Genomic DNA, 17,857 nt, shown 5'->3' on the forward strand with positions numbered 1-17,857 from the left:
TAAAAGCGCTTGCAGGAAAGGTAAGTGCAGCAAAAAAACTGTACCTGTCGATGAAACAACAGTGGAACCTACGTCTGAATCAGTGCCGGATAATGAGAACAGCACAACCGATAAGATATTCTCAAATATTGGAAATATATTAGGTAAATACACGTTGGAAGATTTAGAAAAAATGCTAGATAACGCTAGCAAGAGTCCTTGCAATTGCAAATATAATACAAATGACGGACTTGTTGAAGCCGCACAAATTGTAAATAATCTAATGGACGAATCTGTCCAATTCCCAACAGTTAACAGTTCCAAACATAGTGACGCATCGCCAATAAGTGAATCGTCCAATGATGAATCGTATAATATCAAAATTAAAGACAATTCCCAGGCTCAGACGTCCCATTGCTTCGATAAAGTAAGTAGCATAAGCTCTGGATACGTCTCAGGTTCTAGTTCAGTAATGAAAGATTCTTCGTACACTGCTAGTCCAAATTATAAACCAATTTTAGATAATATTAAAGAGGAAGACGAGAAGAAGTCTAAATGTGGTTGTAGTCTGAACAATTTTGACGACGTAAATCTGTTGGACTATTTGCCCGTCATACCAATAATACCTCAATGCATTCAGCAAGAGAAATTTGAAGATTTATCAAACATTGTCGAAGAGGATAATAACCTGGACGAAGAAGCCAAAACTGAAGAGACTTTAGATGAATCAATTGCAGAGCCGGACATGCCAAGTCAAATTGAAAGTTTGCCCAAGCTCCCATCGCAAACGACAGATAACTGTTTGACTTTAAAATCGACGCCTGAAGAAGACGTAAAGCTACCTGTGATCCGAACCAAGACGGGTTTAAATTTCCTCGGGAAGAAAGGGTATGTGAAGCTCAAGCAAGTCTTCAGATACAAAAGTAGAATTGACTTGAATAAGAATAGTTCCAGCATGTCAATGGACTGTAAATGTTCGAACGATTCGATTTTGGAAGAGAATTCAAAGAGTCAAAATCTGGAGAAATATAATAACGTTAAAGATAATCAACAAAGCAAACATAAGAGAAAGAAGGTAGAATCAAATCAATGCGTGTTAGCGAAACAAGACTACGACAGTAGCGATTCCCAATCGCTAGATTAATTCAATTCATAGTTTAGATTTATAAAAAAATAATACCATGGTCACTGTCACATAATTGAATAATTAGTGATTGTTACTAATTCATTTAGAGAAATAAATTATAATGTAGTTGTATTTTCTTTTGTTTAATTGCTATTTTAGGACGTTCAAACCGAATTTTTATAAACTATTTCCTAAAAATATAAACTAATTTTGTTCTATCGAATCAACGAAATTGTCATCTGTAGCGATAATTTCGTGTAGATACAGAAAGATTGCAAACCAATAAGTATGGTTTTTAGATTTAGACCATTTCCATATCAGACAGGGAAGAAAAAAAATCAGGTACCGAGTAAACATACAATCTATATGATTGGTTGTTTTCCTGGAAATGTTCACATAATAAAAATATTCACATTAAGCGCTTTTCCAGTCAGTTGTTCTAGTATTCATAAATAAGTATAAATGATAATGTATCCATAATGATGATGATACAAATATATTTATATTTGTATTATGCGTACTGATAAAACTTTGAAATGAACACAAAAATTCATTGGAAAGTATCTTCTTCCCACTCCTACGATTTCGTTAGTATTATTTCCGATAATAATCTTTATCATTCTTTAGAGGTCACATATTTTGGTTGGTTTGTTGTTGTAGGTCCTCAACAAGTTGCTTCTTTTTTATTTAAAACATTAAATCGCAATGTTTAAAGAACGTTTTCCTTGAGCCGGATCTAATACAATGGTTTTGTGATTGCATATAACAGCTATTGGAATTCGAAATTATTACCTCGCATTACCATGATCAAACCCCCAATAGGTTAAGTAATATTTCACCAAAATCTATTATAGAATTTTTACATAATCATCAATTTACGCGTCGAAAAGGTAAGCAAAGTTGTCAGACATGACAGATATTTGATAAGTTTATTAATTTAAAATTTTGTTTAAGAACTAGCATGAAATTTTGTTAATTGCATAAAATAAACGATGGGGGTAACTCTGACGAAGGCCGCGCGGACAGCGTTCGAAATCACCAATGAGCTGTTTATAGCTGTAGGATCTGGCATTTGGGGCATTGCAATATTGGCAAATCATGGACTGAAGCACAATAGATTCTTTGGTACATCGATTATTGTATCTTTAACTATAGCTAGTCTTCTATTTGCTTTCCGAACAAATGAGCTATGCATGCCAGATAGAAAGAAATTTATTGTTATAACAGGATGTGATTCTGGATTGGGATTCTCATTGGCACTGCATGCTAGTGAGATGGGTTTCAGTGTTCTTGCAGGATGTTTAAATTTGGAATCGGAGGGTGCATGCATTTTGGCCTCACATCAGAAGCAGGGCTTAATTTGTTTTAAACTTGATGTGACTCAGAATCAGAGCATTGAAAATGCGATGCAATTCATTCACGACGTTTTAACAGAAGATAAAAATAATGGTGAGTTTTTTTAAAACTTAATATTGATTACAATTTAAATGTATTACATTTTAGAGCTTTGGTGTGTTATTAATAATGCTGGTGTTATGATATTTGGAGAATTTGAATGGTTGACTAACAACCTAATTCAACAACAAATCAATGTGAACTTATTGGGAACAATGCAAGTCACTAAAGCTATTTCTCCACTATTACGAAAACATAAAAGTATGTGTTACTTGTTTACTTTATTCAATTGTGATGTTACGTGAGTTTTCTTGCAGGTCGTCTAATAAATGTTGTTAGTCATTGCGCTCTTGCCACCCTTCCTGGATTAGCAGTGTATGGTGCCACAAAGGCGGGAATTTACGCTTTCAGCGATGGGATCCGAGTTGAATTAGCCAAATACGGGGTTCGGGTTGTTTCATTCGTGCCCGGATCATTTCCGTTCCAAAGCAATATTATGCTGAAGCAACATGATCATTCTGAAGAAATGCGAAGTGCGTTCACGTCAGAGCAAGAAAAGTTTTACGGAATTTACTTTAAAAAGTACAACTCTTACCTATGTGCAATATCAGCTATGATAAAGCAACCAGGGAAAATTTACATGAAAGACTTATACGAGAATTTCGAGAACGCGCTGATCGCTCAACATCCCAAAGCACTGTACATAGTTGAACCCATGAGATACAAATATTACCATTTCTTCTTCAAATACAGTCCGTACTTCATTAGGGATTATCTTGTAAATAAATTTATAATGATGCCGGCTTTCGAAAGGCCTGAAGACTACACCGAATACGATCTCTATTGATCTCATCTCTGAAATGAAAAAATAAAAACGACTGAAAATAAATAATCTTCTAAAATTCAAAGACATTCATTTTAATTCTTACATTAATATAATATACAATACAAACAGGAATGGGTTTTCATTTTGAATTAACTTAGTTGACTATAAAAAAAACAATTTTAGTTATGTCGCTTAGTGATTATTACATATTTCGTTTTGCATCAACCGAGAAGCATTCTAGAAGTAATATAAATATTCCTCGATTTGATAAAATAATCATGTGTATATTTACAATGCTATTATTTTCCAATGATTATTATTATAATTTCGTATCGGCTTGGACGTGGATGTTCGGCTCGTTCATAATGTCTAAAGATGCATCGTTATCAGTATAATGGTGTCCTAATCTTGACATAGTCACCAACAGGACTAGGATTCCCATAACAATAATAAATATTAACATGAAGTAACGTCTAAATGGAGACCTATGCTTCTGTGGATGGCCCATAGAATTCCTATAAACATGCAATCACTCATTACAAATTAAAGTTCAATATAAAACAGATTAAGCTTTTATCTTACTTCCACCAACGCCTAATCCACTCTGAAGCGGGTCTACGTTTATATTTATCATCGTCATGATCAAATGTCGTGCCCCTGTTTTCTCTTATATCCTGGAACACTCTTCTAGCAGTCTGATACACCTCAGTTTTATCCCTATTTATAACTTGATCTTCAAAATGAACAACTGAATAAGGAGGAGGCGCATTTTGCGTTGAAACGGCTGTATGGTTATTAGCGTTATTTGATAAAATCGGTTTAATTTCTCTATCTTCAGATAACTAAAAATTAAAAAAAAAATCTTGCTATGTAAAAGGTTTTGTAATTTTATTTACCAATGGTAAACCTAGTCCAGCTCTAGCCCAATTCACACCAGCTAACTTTTCCCTAAGGACATCAGCAACTGGGCTAACCATATTTGATGGTGGAAAGAGTGGAGTCCCACAACTAGGGCATCTATACCCTGCTGGAGCTGTTGTGGCAGGCAGCTGCCTTGAATACTTATCCAAACAAGCCCAATGGAAAACATCTGCAATTCAACAATCAATCAAATTTAACAATATAACTAATTCAAAATGCTTACGATAACAGCTCAGCCTGATGCAATCTTCAGAATGTAATTCTTTGGAGCACAATTCACAAATTGGATTGTAATCACTATCTTGCAGCCAGTGAAGGTAGGATTGAATGATGCACTAAAACGTTACATTGCTTACATTAATCAAATTCAATTAGACATACAATATTTGACTTACTTTTGCATGATTTGATACCATGCAATGTTCGCAAACGTTCACCCTGTGCTCGAAGCAAAATTGATTCGTGACGCGTCTTTTGGGACACTTGCACAGACCCATTTTGTCTACCTAAAACAATTTTAAAAAATATAACAAAAATTTTTGTTTATTTGATATGCAGGCGGACACGTATCTGACAGCAATATTTATTTTTGTTAATTTGGTATGGTCAGTCAGTTGTTGTGAAAGCAGTGTGAAAAAGTGGCGAATTTATTAACTAGTGACTTATACCCCAGCCAGATCCAATACTTATGCTCCAATTAAGCTGTCAACTGTGAAGAATTGCTAATTCAATATATTAATTACATATTATACTTCATAAATATTTCAAAATGACCACTAAGAATCATTATACTGTGCTAATTAAAGTTATTTACAAAATAACCACATGAGTGTATGGTTGCATACACCCATATTAAATTCAGGTCTGGGTCTGAGTCGGTCTAGGAGGGGGGTTAAGTGGATATGTTAGGAATATGCATATGACGGACTACTCATATGCTGGACCACCAGGGAGGGGTTAAGTGGATAGAATATTTCTCAAGAGAGTTGGCAGTACCATAATCACCACAGTTAGGAGAGAAGAAGATTTCGTATAAAATCGGAAACCAATCGGAATATTTTCAAACTTTTTCAAATATTTACTTTACGCTAATAAAACATTACACTTGGCAAATTAGCCCCTTAGAATATTACTCCGCATCCAGTACGTCTTCTTATATATAAGACGACGAGTAATAGTTCTAATTTGATAATACTCTTGACCAGCAACCTATGCTTGTAGCAACTGAAAGCTAGATCACGACACTGAAGCATCTAAATGTTAAATAAATACTATTATTACACTGACTTTAATCTAGACTCTTCCATAAAACCCACTAGGACACATCGACAATACTACAAATTATTCCACGGTGTCCAGAGATATTCCATCCCGGTACACGACAGTATCTTTTCCCTTTATTAGTTGATCCGTTATTGTATATGTATTGCCACTTTTCGCATATATCCTTGATAACAATTGGATAGAAATCGGTATATCCAGTAAACTGCATCATTATACTTCTCACTGGCTAGAGTCCCGGTATCCAGCAGAATGAAGTTTTCGTGCTTGGTATTTCCATTATACCCAGTAAGCCTTAAATTTAAATATAATAAAATTATTCTTCTCTGAATTCAGTGTGGATTCAATTTCATCCATCGCACTTTTTGAATCCAAAAGATCATAGCCCTATAAATGGCGTATAACTCTGGCGAAAAAAATATTGAGGACAATGATGAAATGTACCCACACTCAGATATACAAATAAAAGGAAACTTAGAGTGATTTGTTGCATTGGGATATTATCATTACATGTTTTCATAAAATCGACCCTGTTCCACTTTTTAAAACAAACATTTACAGACAAATTAAAATAGTCTTGAATCGACGAATTATATATCAGGTATTCCCATCGGTTCATTATGTTGTATGCTTCGATCAGAAAGGGCATACCTTTACTTGGCCAAAAAGGCTTGGCCTGTCATCTGGTCCTCTCACCGATTTGCCCCCATCGCTATCAGGAAGCTCCAAGTCTGCAGCCGCACCTTGGAGTCCTGGATGAGGCAGATCAAACCCAATCCCTCCAAATCCCAACTCATCACATTCCACCACCCCAGAATCCGCTCCTCCCAACCCCTCGCCATCACCATGTTTTCATCCGCCCTATCCTCACTTACCCCATAACATACTACACCATTGCTCCCCTCAGACAACTAAAAAGAATTCTTCAGTTTGAACGCAAATGCATCCGCAAAATCCTTCGCCTTCACTAGCGACACCTCTCTTCCACCCTCTATAACCTGGTCACCTTCCCAAACATCCTTGAATACATAAACAAAAACTCCAAGGCCGACTTGTTTCACGCATAGCCCTTCAAGATCACCCCACCCTCTCACTCTTCAAACACCCTTTAGGGGCAACATTTTCCAAAGTTTCAAAGGAAAAAATCACTCACCCCCCTGCCGTGCTGGCGTACTACGCTAACTCCAACGACCCCACATTAACACAACTTCTCCAAGACTTTAAAAAACATTCCTACGCAACCCCTCAGTGATGTAAAACATTCTTCCTACGCTTTTTCGTGCAGTGAAGTGTTATTTGTTTAAGTGCATCTATATTTGTGTCCTCGCTCAGTTCATTTACTTTACTCCCAGCACCATTACCACTAAAGAGATATCAGGCCGAAGTTTTCCAGACTCATGAATCCTTTATGAGCCACTGGTTTTGCAGAGACCTCAGCCTGGACTCGCTTACGTCCAATTCGTATAGTTACCGCACATGTAACTGGCGTACGGCATCGACAAGACAAAGCTAAATGTATGAGCGCTCTCTTAGATGAGAGCTTAGTGCGATGAAGAAATGGTACTTTTAAAATGGAATGCATGAATGGCATATACATTTAAATAATAAATAGTATATTATTTTATAAATGAATAGTATACGTTAGTTATTTTATTATACATTTCAACATAATAAATGAATCAAAATAAATATGAAATACAAATAAAATTTATTTATCAACAATACATATTCAAATCATGATTCGAGAATTTACAGAATATAATCAGTGTTTATTTCAGAAAATTTTCTATTACAGATATATATATATATAATTTGGTAATTTCTAAGCTGGCAGCAGAGTTCCAATAATTTGCATAACGTTTTCTTTGCTAACAGGACACTTCATGTAAAGAGCAGCGCACTTTTGTAGATCAGTTTGCTTTCCCATATCAATGGCTTGTTTGATTGATGAACCATCCAGAAGATATGAAAACAGCGAATTACTGAAATTAATTACTTATTACATTTTAGGTTCAAAAATCATATGAAAATGAAACTTGCTTTGATATCGCATATACCAATTGATCTACAGTATTCGCCTCTCCTTTCTGCATGTTGTTCTGAGCCTCGTGCACGTAAGAACAAATTATCCTTTGCATACAAGAACTGCTGTCGATGTTGTGTTGTTCTAAAGAGTTATCGACCCTAGCCAAAATGTCAGTGATTGAGGACATGTCATTTTCGAGACCTATTGAAGAAAATGTTAAGTATGATTTGTTTTAATTTACAATTATATTTACTTCTGTAGCCGTATCCTCCAGATGAAAACACATGTGCTAATTTGGGTACAATGAGGATAGCACCAAGACCAATCAAGGCACCTAAAGCAATACCACCGATGTCGATTTTCATCGGAGTCATTCCATATCCAACTCCATTACTATTTCCGAACTGCACACCGCTTCCAGTGTTCCCGAAAGAACTAATTCCAAACCTGGATTCCTTCGCTTCTTTAGCTTGCTTCTCTGAGACGTTTGGAGCGGAGGAGGGTAATTGTGACTCGTAATACCTTAATTGACTCGGTTGGAATCCACTGAAATTGATTAAAATTAAAATTTGATTTTTGTTCTAGTTAATTACTCAAAACTTACCCTTCCTCAGGTAAATACTTCTTCGGCGAGCCGAGAACTCCAACGATACAGCAGAACATGAAAACGTACATAGTATTCATATTTGTTTTGTGAGGTGATTTTGAATAGACGAGATATTCGGAAATGATGTAGAAGCTATGCCGCATGTTACTATTTATACTAGGCGTTTGTCACAGTGCAGTGCATTTGAGACAATGGACAATGTCTTCAGTTTCGACACGGAGTCGTCTTCACTTTCATATGTGTCCGTAATTTTATAAAATTGTGACCGCAAATTTTTAACTACCTTTTTTCTCTCCTGTCTAAAACAACATTTCTACAAAATGATCTATTGTTTCATTTACTCAGTATTTCTTTCTCTCTTCCTCAGGTTAATCGATGCTTGCAATTGAAACTAATTGCTTTAATTATTTTGTTTTTAACTTTTAAGAAGTAATATCATTTAAAATTTTGGAAAGTATTCTCTTCTTTTAACGATAAGATGTATCTGACTATAAAATATGCCACATATTTATAAAACAATTTAAATATATATTTCTACATATAACATTTACAGCAATTTAATTTAGTTTTTTTTTTGTTATTTTGTTAAGTTTATATTTTGATATTTTCTTGCAATATTATTATTCCATAAAAGACAATGTATCCCAATTATTGAAATATTTATGTGAAATGTGAGTATTAAAGTCTGAAAAATACGGTAACTCAATTGAATTTCATAACTTTTTGTCCATAACCATTTGGTCCAAAATAAGACAAATAAAAAAGTGTACAAAAATAAATATAACTTTTTAAAAGCTTTTATCAAATTTCTTAAAAATTTAACATGTTACTATTTTTATCCAAAAACCTTTTTCTTTCGTAGTCCTTCTTTCTATTTTAAATGTTTGAAATATAAACATTTTTTTTATCCAGGATAATGTAATAATTTCCGGTAATCTGGTTGTTTCAGTTATTGAACAATATGATAGATATTCTTATAACTTGTGACTTTCCCCATTGTACAAAGGCGTTAACCACGTAATGAACTACAATGCACTTTATACCGTGACGATTATTATTTTTTGCATAAGCGCCACCCACGAAGATTTCTAATGTGATAATATGTGCATTAAATATAGAACCATACTTCATGAAAACTCTCAGTTATTTCTAAAAACTCTGTCAACTAACACCTGTGCTTACATATGCACCAGATATACCAAGTTTTAGTTTTGAGTATTTCCAAACCCTACACAATGCTCTGGATAATATTATTTCCATTGCTTGTAATAAATATTGCAGCTGGAGATAATTCAACGCTCAAGTATCCCAGGATGAGTGAATCTTTCGCGAAAAAACAAAACCGTTTGTTATCTTTCAACACCGAAGAAGACGGAAAAATTCACGTACGATATTTTATATTTAGTTCTATCACACTACCAAATAATTTGTAGGTGGAATTGGAATTTTCCGTACCATTTTTAAGCATTCCAGTGAAACCGGCAGCTGGTTTGGTAAACGGAGCAATGGCAAACATCAATATAGGAGCCATAGTACTAGCAGGAATGATGGCATTTGGTGCAGCTATAGTGGTCCCAGCAACGTACAGTTTATTCAATAAACACAACAGTTTTCAAAGGGAAAGAAGTAAGTTGCAGGAGAATCATTTCATTTATTACATCACCAAATTTGATTACATTATTCACTTTTTCTTCTTTCCTTTCCCCTTTTTACCTTTTTTACCCTTCTTATCTTTCTTTTCTTTCTTATCCTTTGGAATGTCATCAGGATTGTATTGAGTGTCCGTGTGGCAGACAGGTTTCTTACGTTTTAATCTGTCTGGATGGATTATACCAGCCGGTGGAGTAAATTCGATATCCAATTCGCTGCTGGACGTGCTAGAAACAGACACAGCCTCTTCATTTTCATCGTCGCCGCAGTAACACATCTTAAATTCCTCGTTTTTGGGTGGTTTGTTCTTTGTAATTTTAAATTGCATCGGAGAACAGTCCATATAAGGATTTTCGTTGTCCTCCAAAGTCTTAGGATCTGAAATCAAAATCAATCAAAATGTATGAAATGTATTTCATAATCCATTTCATTCAATACCTTTCAGCGGATTCATTGTAACGTAAACCACTCCATCTTTCTTCTTTACTAGCAAAGTAGGTTTTGGCGGCACATCTTCGTCGCTGTCGGAGTAATATTCTTTTCCGTCAGGACCTTTGCGTCTCTTCTTTCCTTTAGTCGCTGTTTTCGGTTTGGATATAAGTTTCATTCCATATTTTTTTCGATGCTCGTCGATTCTTGCTGCTATCGTTCTTCCAATTGCTCCAGGCTTCCATCCCAATCTTGGCTAAATATATTATAGAATTAAATATAATATAATAATTAAATAAGATGAAAGTATTACCCTGAGTGTCATGCATTTTGTATGAATATTCCATAGCCAACCCATGTCATGTGGAACATTAAACTTGGGTATAATACATTCCTTGTGACCAACTTTATTCCCTGGATAATATGTACCTTTATCATAACTGTATTTAGCACCTTTCCTCCTCTTGTGTTTCCTTTTCCTCTTCTTCTTCTCTTTCTTTTCTTCTGTTTTGGTTGTATCTTTAGGGGGAGTACCGCCACCTGGTCCAGCCCCAGATCCATTTCCGGCCGATTTACTATCTTTATGATGAATATTATTGGTGGACCGATCGCCTGCTCCGACTTCGCTCTTCTTACGTTCCTGCTTTTCATTTAGGGACTTTCTCCCGTGTGCCTGATTCTTACCAAAAGGACAAGTATCGTTATCGCAACTTAGCATACTGCACTCGTCGGCTTGATTATCATCAGTTTCTTCAGTTGTGGAAGATACGCATTCTTCGTCACATTCGTTTTGAATTGCGAGCTTATAAGGGCACGTCGGATTATCACATTCCATTTCACTAGATCCATTGTTTAATTTTTTTGCCATTTTGGCATAAGGACATTCGGGATTTTCGCAGTCCAACGCAGCTTTCAAAACTTGCGCTTTTGCAAATGGGCATGCTGGATTCTCGCAGATCGTGTCATTGCTTTCATTTTTCTTCTGGGCTTCTTTGATCATTCTGACCTTGACATACGGGCAAGACGGATTGTTGCAATCCTGTGGGATGCTTCGAGAACTCGCATCACCATTTCCACACGATTTGGGCTTCGGTTTTGCATTGGGACTAAACGGACATTTTGGATTCGGACAGTCTTCCAAAGATGCTTTCTTGTACTTCACATAAGGGCACGATGGATTTCCACAATTCTCGTTCTTGCTTTTCTTTGGTGGACACTCGGGTTTCTTTGCAAAGGGACAAGATGGATTAGAGCATGTATCTGAAACATTCTTCTTTGCGAATGGACAATTCGGATTCTCGCACACATCAGGTTCAGGCTCTGGCATGCAACATGGCGGTGACTTTGGAGGACCGCAATCGTTTTTGGGTTTAGCAAATGGACAAGATGGATTGTCGCAGGTTTCCGGTTCCTGTTTCGGGGGACAGCATTCTTTTTTTGCTGGTTTTGCAAATGGGCAGGATGGATTTGCGCACGTTTCTGGTTCAGAAGGGAAGCAACTAGGTGGCGGTTTTTTTGGGCCGCATTCCTTTTTAGCCGGTTGATATGGACATGAGTCTCTTTTGCAATCTAACGATGAGTCTATTCTTGCGTACGGACAGACCGATGGTGTACAAACTAATTTCTCTGGAACTGGACTGGAATATGGACAAACCGGAGGACAAGGTTCTGGTTCAGCAAATGGGCATCCTGGGTATGTGCAAGGTACAGTTGCGAAAGGGCATGTAGGATTATCGCACGGAGATTTCGGAGGTGGAAAGTATTTATTGCAGATATCCTCTTTTCTGACATACGGACAACAGGGATTTTTGCATTTCCCCTCTGGCAAAGGATCAGGACAATCCCAATGTATCGGTGGCAAAACATCGGGTACTTTGAATGGGCATTTTTCACCAGCACAAGGTTTAAAGTTAAGAACGTTTTCCTGCGACTCTATACCTAGTTTATCCTTCTGGAACGGACAATGCGGCGATTGGCAGCCTGGTCTAAATTGGGATTTTTTAAAATCTTTATCAGCTGGAGTGATTATTTCTCTCTTGTAAGCGCAATCTGAGATTGCGCAACCAGAAATGTGGTCGGAATCGGTGGACATATTATCAACGAGTGATCGTACGGGAGAGTTATTTTCGCATTCTTCAGCAGTGCAGTCTTTCGGTGGGCCCTCGCATAATATTTTGCAAGCATTAGCAGTGAGATTAGGCGCTAGAGGACACGTGGCCATACCACAAGGTCCTAACGCACTTTTGTAATCACTTAGCAATTTATTAAATTCCTCCATCAGATCTTGGCAGGCATGGATAGGGTTTGGTATACCGTCATCGTTCATTACTGGACCACCTCCAGTTAGTCTTAAGGGTTTGTATTCTTGAATTATACCACCTCCTGATAATCTCATTGGTTCAGACCCTTCCGTTGAAGTAGTTGATGCTACCGAAGGATCTTTCTTAGGTACAAATGGTTGACTAGGCGATTTAGGTCTGGAATATGTTCCTAATGGTCCATAATTATCTATTCTTCCATTGACATGACTCATGCCGTAAGTGATTGGAGCTTCAACTTTTTTGAACATTCCACCCAGACCTTTGGTTTTTGCAAGTGGACCTATTCCGTATTCAGCAAATTTCTTTGCAGCCGGACAATCTGGATGCTTGCAGATTTTCTTCTCAATCTCCTCGACTGTCAAAGTTTTATAATCCACCTTTGTAACTTCTTTTTCATCCAAAGCATCGTCAGTTAAATCCTCGTTGAAGTAATGCATTTTCATTTTCTGCGGATTGATTGAGAAAGTGCTATAATCGTTGTACAGCTCCATGAAGTTCATATACAGATCGTTGACCCTGTCTTTAATTGAAGTCGTATCATCGTTAACACCGCCTTTGGAAGAACTCTTTGACATTAGTTCTTTGAAGAAGTCCGCTCCGAAACAAGAAGCAGTATTGGATTGGGTCGGCCGTAAACTCTCGTAAGACTTCAACGTCTTTATAGCAAAATCTTGGAATAAGCTATCAGCTGCATGTCCGACGGTCCCAAATATTTGGGCTATTGGAAGCACCTCCGTCGAATCTCCCAACCCAAATTTCTCGCATTGGAATGTAGTCGCATTATTATCGCTTTTAAACAAGTATTGCTGCTTAGTACCACCATCTGAAGTTTTGCTTTCCATGATTTGAATCTGTGTCCCAATACTCGACCCCAAATAAATTAACCGTATGAAAACCTGAATTTGACCTGTGGTGTCTTTGTCGTTCATCAAGGGATATACGGAGTCTGTAAACACGGGCGAGACATAGCCCAGAGCATCCTTTGAAGATTCCACCATCTCCAAGAAATCCTCGTTCCATTCAATATGAGTTTTACCAATGGGAATAGTCTCCAGTTTAGTGGATACCGAAATATCCATTGGGAATTTCTGGAGTTTCTCTTTTAATACCGCTGGCACTGCGGAGAAGACCAAAGACTTTCCGCATCCGATGTCGACGTCTGTTCTCTTGGTACTTCTTTCCTGCGTTTCTAATGCACCCATAACATCCGTCCGGATCTCTAAGTTGATGATATCTGTGCACGTGGCATGCACGATAATCTGCTTCTTCTGCGGTACAGGTTGTTTCGCGAATGCGATTTTGTCTACCAAAACTTCCACCAGATATAACATTGCGTTTTGAATTTCTAAGTCCTAATTTAAAAAATAAAACGCGCAAACACGAAAATTTTTACATCTTCAAAACACCTACTGACAGCGTGATTTTGTGCGGTTGTCAATGTGAGAAGCTCACTACGATTTAATGATGTAACATTATTTAGGTATTTATCTCCTTTTAGGTGACGACGAAGCGTCTGCATTTTGGTCGACAATTTCTAAAGTTGAACGCGCTTTGAGTGAAAACAACATTGATTCAACTACGTGCGCTCAGAGGGTGCTTTGTTGGACGGTACAAGAGGCACAGGAGAATGTACAGAACGGTATTGCAAGTAGTACGGATACAATTATTAACGGGATGGCAAAAAATCAATGGTTAGGTCAAATCGCCGATGGTTCAGTATTCAAGGATGCCATCGATAATGGTTTGAATGGCATCAATTGCACGGAAAAGTATTACGAGTGTTTGATAGATGACGAGGCAGTACGTATATTAGGAAAAAATATAATAAAAATTATTAATAACAAAAAATAACTTCAATTATATTCAACACGCACTAACTCAGCAATATTCATTAATAGAAAATAACTTTAATTATAATGAACACGCACTATCTCAAACATTTTGTTTTATACATAGATATTCGTAGTAAGTAAATTTGTAATTGTTGATAAAAATTCTAATAATCAAATAAATATTAAAAAAAAAATTACTTGTGTAATTCAATTTATAAAACATACTTTCTGAAATTGTAAAGTTTCTTTATTAACATCCACTACATTCATCATCATTTATTCTTAACATTAATATATTTCAGTTATTTACATATACAATTTTGTTATACTTTTCAATATTGGTTTTTTGTTTTACTAAATGTGATTCTGTAAAAGATTCATCATTCTTATCTTAAATTTTTTAATGTCCTTTTGCCATCTTATTTCTTTCGGGATCTTGTTGTACTATACAATACTTTGGACCAGCAAACTTCTATACATGATGTTGGTTTTATTTCGTTCCGTGGGTGCCGCTATTTGAAAACAAATTTATTTGATTATTATTATTTTTTGAACTATTTTGTGCATTATTATGTTGGTTTGTGCAGTTCTTAATGTCTTTACATCCATGCATCTCGATTATTTCCAAACATTTTTTTTAGTTTCATTTGCTTTTTCTGAAGTGTGTTTATGTTTTCTTTTATTGTATTTCCCCAAACCATATCACATCCTTGAGATACATTATGGTAAATTGCTATTTTATACTTTTCAAGGAGATATTTCTTTACTTTTCTATCACATCCAATCATCGAAGATTTTTTTTTGTTTGTTTACGTGTTCATCCCAACTTAGTTTTTCGTTAATTATTATTCCCAAGTATTTTTCTTGTTCCACTGGCTCTATGTTTTTTTTTGCATTTTTGTTGTATTATCGTGTAATGCTTTTTCGTATCATTTATTATTAGTAAATAGTCACCGTACCATTTTTGTAGCTCATTCTTTAAAAACTTCTCAATACTTGTCAATTTCTAAGTTTGATTTTCTAGTTATTAAATAATTATTGTAAACTTTCATTAATTCTACTATTATTTTATGTAAAAATAGTGAATTAGTTGCAATTAGTAGTTTCTTAATTTTGTCTATTGGTTCTGACATAATTTTAGTAAAAATGTAGAAATAAATTTTGATTCTTTGAAATATATAAATTTTATTTCTTCTAATTTAGTAAAATTCTGACAAGAAATTATTATATAATAACTTTAACAAGAGGAAGTAGTCTTTCGTTTATATGAAAATAAGTTTGTTAATATTTTGGAAATTTTCATTGGATTCATAAAATTTTACAAAAATATCTAAAATGAAACGATGTAGGCAAATAAAAGGTTTTATTTGAATAGTTCTTTAAATTTTAGAAAGGTTAAAAAAACTATCAAAAGTAGAAAATTGTAATCTTTTTATTCCTTAATATTTAACCAATTTTGATTTAGTATAGTTGAAACCACAGAAGAGGCAATATTAAAAAATAACAAAAATGGCAACAGAAATGGAATCATCGAATTTGCATGATGGACGAAAATTGCACGAAGTGGACGAGGAGTCGGAGTTGCTGGAAAAGATGCGTATTATGCACATGAAGAAAAAACAACGAAAGTATACGAGACCGTCTACGAGGAACCTGATTTCTGGAAAATTCCTAGACATGAATTTCTACAAGGAGCAGTTTTCGATGAAGTCGCGATTATTCATGCAGCCGCATGTGCAAAGGATGGTGGAGCTTCCGGTAATGAAAGAAGAAAACGAAGAAGCTCTAAAAACGGTGACGTCAATCCTCAGAGACGCCATCGACGAGTTGAAAAGGAGCGATGAAAGAATCGAAGATTGGAACCTGTTCCTCGTTCATTTCATAGTTTGCAAATTGGACGCAAAAACGCGACAAAATTGGATGGCCACGTTAGCCGATTTCAACGAAATCTCTGCGGAGTATCTATTACTATTTGTCTCTAGAAAAGTATTATTTTTGGAGATGGTTAACACATACTGCAATAAAAAATCAATTGACTAGTGATTCAATACTCAGACACTTGGGACTAACTTTTTTCATAAAATAATAAAAAAGTGCTAACGTAAAATGATCATTACTTAGTCTTAATTTATTTTAAATGTTTCTTTACTTACTTGAGTAACTATGGAACGTTTCATCAGACAATTATAATTAATATATTTAACGAAACAAAATTATTAACAAATTATAATTATATTATGTGTGGCAATTATACAATCTTGAAACGCAATTAGATTTATGTAATGTTTTGAACCATCGATCAATTGTATAAACTTAGTTTGAAATATCAGTTCATTCATATACATTTAATGATTCAATATTATACTAATTTTAATGCGAATTTTATTATTTTATCATTTTTGAAATAATGTCGTTATCGTATATACTTTATTTTAATCAAATTGTAAACATTACTCATTTTAAAGTTTTTAATCAAATTTTGTTACACTTTTCTTGTTACAGAGGAACCTAAAATATTTGTAATTTTGACAATATTTATGTAAATTGATTATTTTCTGTCCAAATAAATGAATTCATTTTTATGAATAAAACTCGAATATTTAGTTTTTATTTAATATTCTGTAAATATAAATGATTGAAGTATTTTTATTAAATTTATTTCTTATATATTTTTTAATTTTGTTATCATATCAAATTAATAACTTTTTATTCATAGCAACAATAAGTAAATAATTATTTGTACTTTATAAATATTTAATATTAATACACTAATTACATTTCAATCTCTATGATAAATATTGAATGTTATATTTTTCTTGTTTTTTATATTATTTTAGTACAAATTTTGGGTAGTTTTTCTCAAAAATATTGAATTAATTTTGTTTATAATTTAAGGATCGTGTGATGAAGGAGAGAGTTGTGCAATTTTTGATTAAAAATAATAGAATATATGAAATTATTTCAGACAAAGCACTAATAATTTTTAAATTAATATTGATTAAATACAAATAATTAAAAAAATCGATAACATTGAGATAACATTGTCTAACAATTTTGCTATTTACATGTAGGTTTTTCCTCCTGTCTATATTATTATATTTTGCAATGCTTCTGTTTATATATGTTTTGCAATATTTGAATAATATATGTATTATTATAATAAGGTATAACATGAGAAGTATAACTCTAATCAAAAGCCTCCCACCAAAGATCTCCCAGAAATGACTGAATGAATTCATTTGGAAAAATTCAACATTGAATGAAAGAAGAAAGTGTAGTATCATAATTTATCAGAATGTTTCAATTTATTCTAAAGATTTCAAAAAAATCGCAATTTCATGAAGGACAATTATAAAAAAATATTAATTATTTAAGCTTTAAGTCTCTTGAAATATTAACATTTTCTCGACAGTAACTGCTTTAATTTCGTTTTTAGATTCTTTTACTTCGTTGTTAACCATCAA

The 17,857-nt window shown here is 34.6% G+C and overlaps 3 protein-coding genes across 3 annotated transcripts; 1 reads left to right on the forward strand and 2 right to left on the reverse strand.

Moving 5' to 3' along the window:
- The first annotated feature begins 1,708 nt into the window (after positions 1–1,708).
- Positions 1,709–3,406, forward strand: LOC108564962 (retinol dehydrogenase 7). Its single transcript, XM_017924172.1, has 4 exons — positions 1,709–1,995; positions 2,060–2,554; positions 2,609–2,761; positions 2,818–3,406. The coding sequence occupies exons 2-4, from the start codon at positions 2,098–2,100 to the stop codon at positions 3,345–3,347; spliced, it is 1,140 nt and encodes a 379-aa protein (XP_017779661.1). The 5' UTR covers positions 1,709–1,995; positions 2,060–2,097; the 3' UTR covers positions 3,348–3,406.
- A 23-nt stretch (positions 3,407–3,429) lies between these two features.
- On the reverse strand, positions 3,430–4,826 carry LOC108564964 (zinc finger protein-like 1). The gene is made up of 5 exons (XM_017924174.1): positions 4,643–4,826; positions 4,471–4,582; positions 4,223–4,416; positions 3,909–4,168; positions 3,430–3,841 (listed from the first exon to the last, which is right to left on the reverse strand). The coding sequence occupies exons 1-5, from the start codon at positions 4,742–4,744 to the stop codon at positions 3,646–3,648; spliced, it is 864 nt and encodes a 287-aa protein (XP_017779663.1). The 5' UTR covers positions 4,745–4,826; the 3' UTR covers positions 3,430–3,645.
- A 2,524-nt stretch (positions 4,827–7,350) lies between these two features.
- Positions 7,351–8,343, reverse strand: LOC108564947. Its single transcript, XM_017924150.1, has 4 exons — positions 8,159–8,343; positions 7,808–8,100; positions 7,569–7,755; positions 7,351–7,510 (listed from the first exon to the last, which is right to left on the reverse strand). The coding sequence occupies exons 1-4, from the start codon at positions 8,302–8,304 to the stop codon at positions 7,351–7,353; spliced, it is 786 nt and encodes a 261-aa protein (XP_017779639.1). The 5' UTR covers positions 8,305–8,343.
- Positions 8,344–17,857: the final 9,514 nt, after the last annotated feature.

This window comes from Nicrophorus vespilloides, unplaced genomic scaffold (assembly GCF_001412225.1).
Source record: "Nicrophorus vespilloides isolate i.1.1-1 unplaced genomic scaffold, Nicve_v1.0, whole genome shotgun sequence".
Classification (NCBI taxonomy): Eukaryota; Metazoa; Arthropoda; class Insecta; order Coleoptera; family Silphidae; genus Nicrophorus; species Nicrophorus vespilloides.